We start from the raw sequence: 1,028 nt of genomic DNA on the forward strand, positions 1-1,028 counted from the left end.
GCACACCCGTGCCTGGATCAGCTACGTACCCGAGCGCCTGCACGCGCGTGCCTCGGCTCCCCACACGTGCAACAGACCCGACAGCTTGCACGCGCGTGCCCCGACCAGTGCCCGGGGCAGACCCGGCCGCTGGGGTGGGGTGCGCACGTGGGCGGCCCGCTCCGCGCACCCGTGCCTGGGCGGGCACACGCGCGTGCCCGGGCGGGCTCACCTTGCAGCTCGGCGGCGGCGCTGTGGCTGTTCTGGTGCAGGTAGCTCTGGTCCAGGGAGTGCGTGGACAGGCCGGAGGGGAGCGCGTTGGCCGCGGGGTTGCAGGGCGACAGCGGCTGCTGCTTGATGTAGGAGGCGCCGCTGTTGAGGGCGGCCGAGGCGGGGGGCGCCCAGGCGGGGGCCGAGCTGGGGTAGACCGAGTGCGGCTCCATCACGCCGCCGCCCGCCAGCAGCGGCGAGGCGGGCACCGAGCCGTCGGGGTGCGGGTAGTCGGCGCCGGCCGAGCTGCCCATGTAGGAGTGCGCGGCGTTGGCGGGCAGGTGGGGCACGGAGTGTCCCGCCAGCCCCATGCTGTCCACGTTGGCCGGCAGGTGCCCGTTCATCATGCCCAGGCCGCCCTCCAGCGCCAGGCTGTTGGGCGGGCAGGAGATGGCGCCGGCCGAGCCCTGGAAGCCGTAGCCGTCGGGGAGGTGGTTGAAGCCCAGGCCGTTCATCATGCTGTACATGGGCTTCAGCGCCTGGCATTTCCTCCTGAAGCCCCGCGGGCGGCGGCGGAACGAGCCCTCCTCGAACATGAACTCGCTGGCCGGGTCGATGGTCCAGTAGTGGCCCTTGCCCGGGCGGCCCAGCCCCTTGGGCAGCTTGATGAAGCACTCGTTGAGCGAGAGGTTGTGGCGCACCGAGTTCTTCCAGCCCTGGTAGGAGCCGCGGAAGAAGGGGAAGCGGGTCTGCAGGAACTGGTAGATCTCGCTCAGCGTCAGGCGCTTGGAGGGCGAGCTCTGGATGGCCATGACGATGAGCGCGATGTAGGAGTAGGG

At 71.5% G+C, this 1,028-nt stretch overlaps 1 protein-coding gene across 1 annotated transcript in view; it reads right to left on the bottom strand.

The window, feature by feature from the left end:
* Positions 1-1,022, bottom strand: part of FOXF1 (forkhead box F1) — a 3,062-nt gene extending 2,040 nt beyond the window's left edge. The window contains exon 1 of the mRNA XM_019535966.1: positions 212-1,022. Coding sequence (XP_019391511.1) covers positions 212-1,001 — 790 coding nt within the window. The 5' untranslated portion in view covers positions 1,002-1,022. The remainder of the gene's footprint in view (positions 1-211) is intronic.
* Between the last annotated feature and the right edge of the window lie 6 nt (positions 1,023-1,028).

This window comes from Crocodylus porosus, unplaced genomic scaffold (genome assembly GCF_001723895.1).
Source record: "Crocodylus porosus isolate Cpor-Errol unplaced genomic scaffold, CroPor_comp1, whole genome shotgun sequence".
NCBI lineage: Eukaryota > Metazoa > Chordata > Crocodylia > Crocodylidae > Crocodylus > Crocodylus porosus.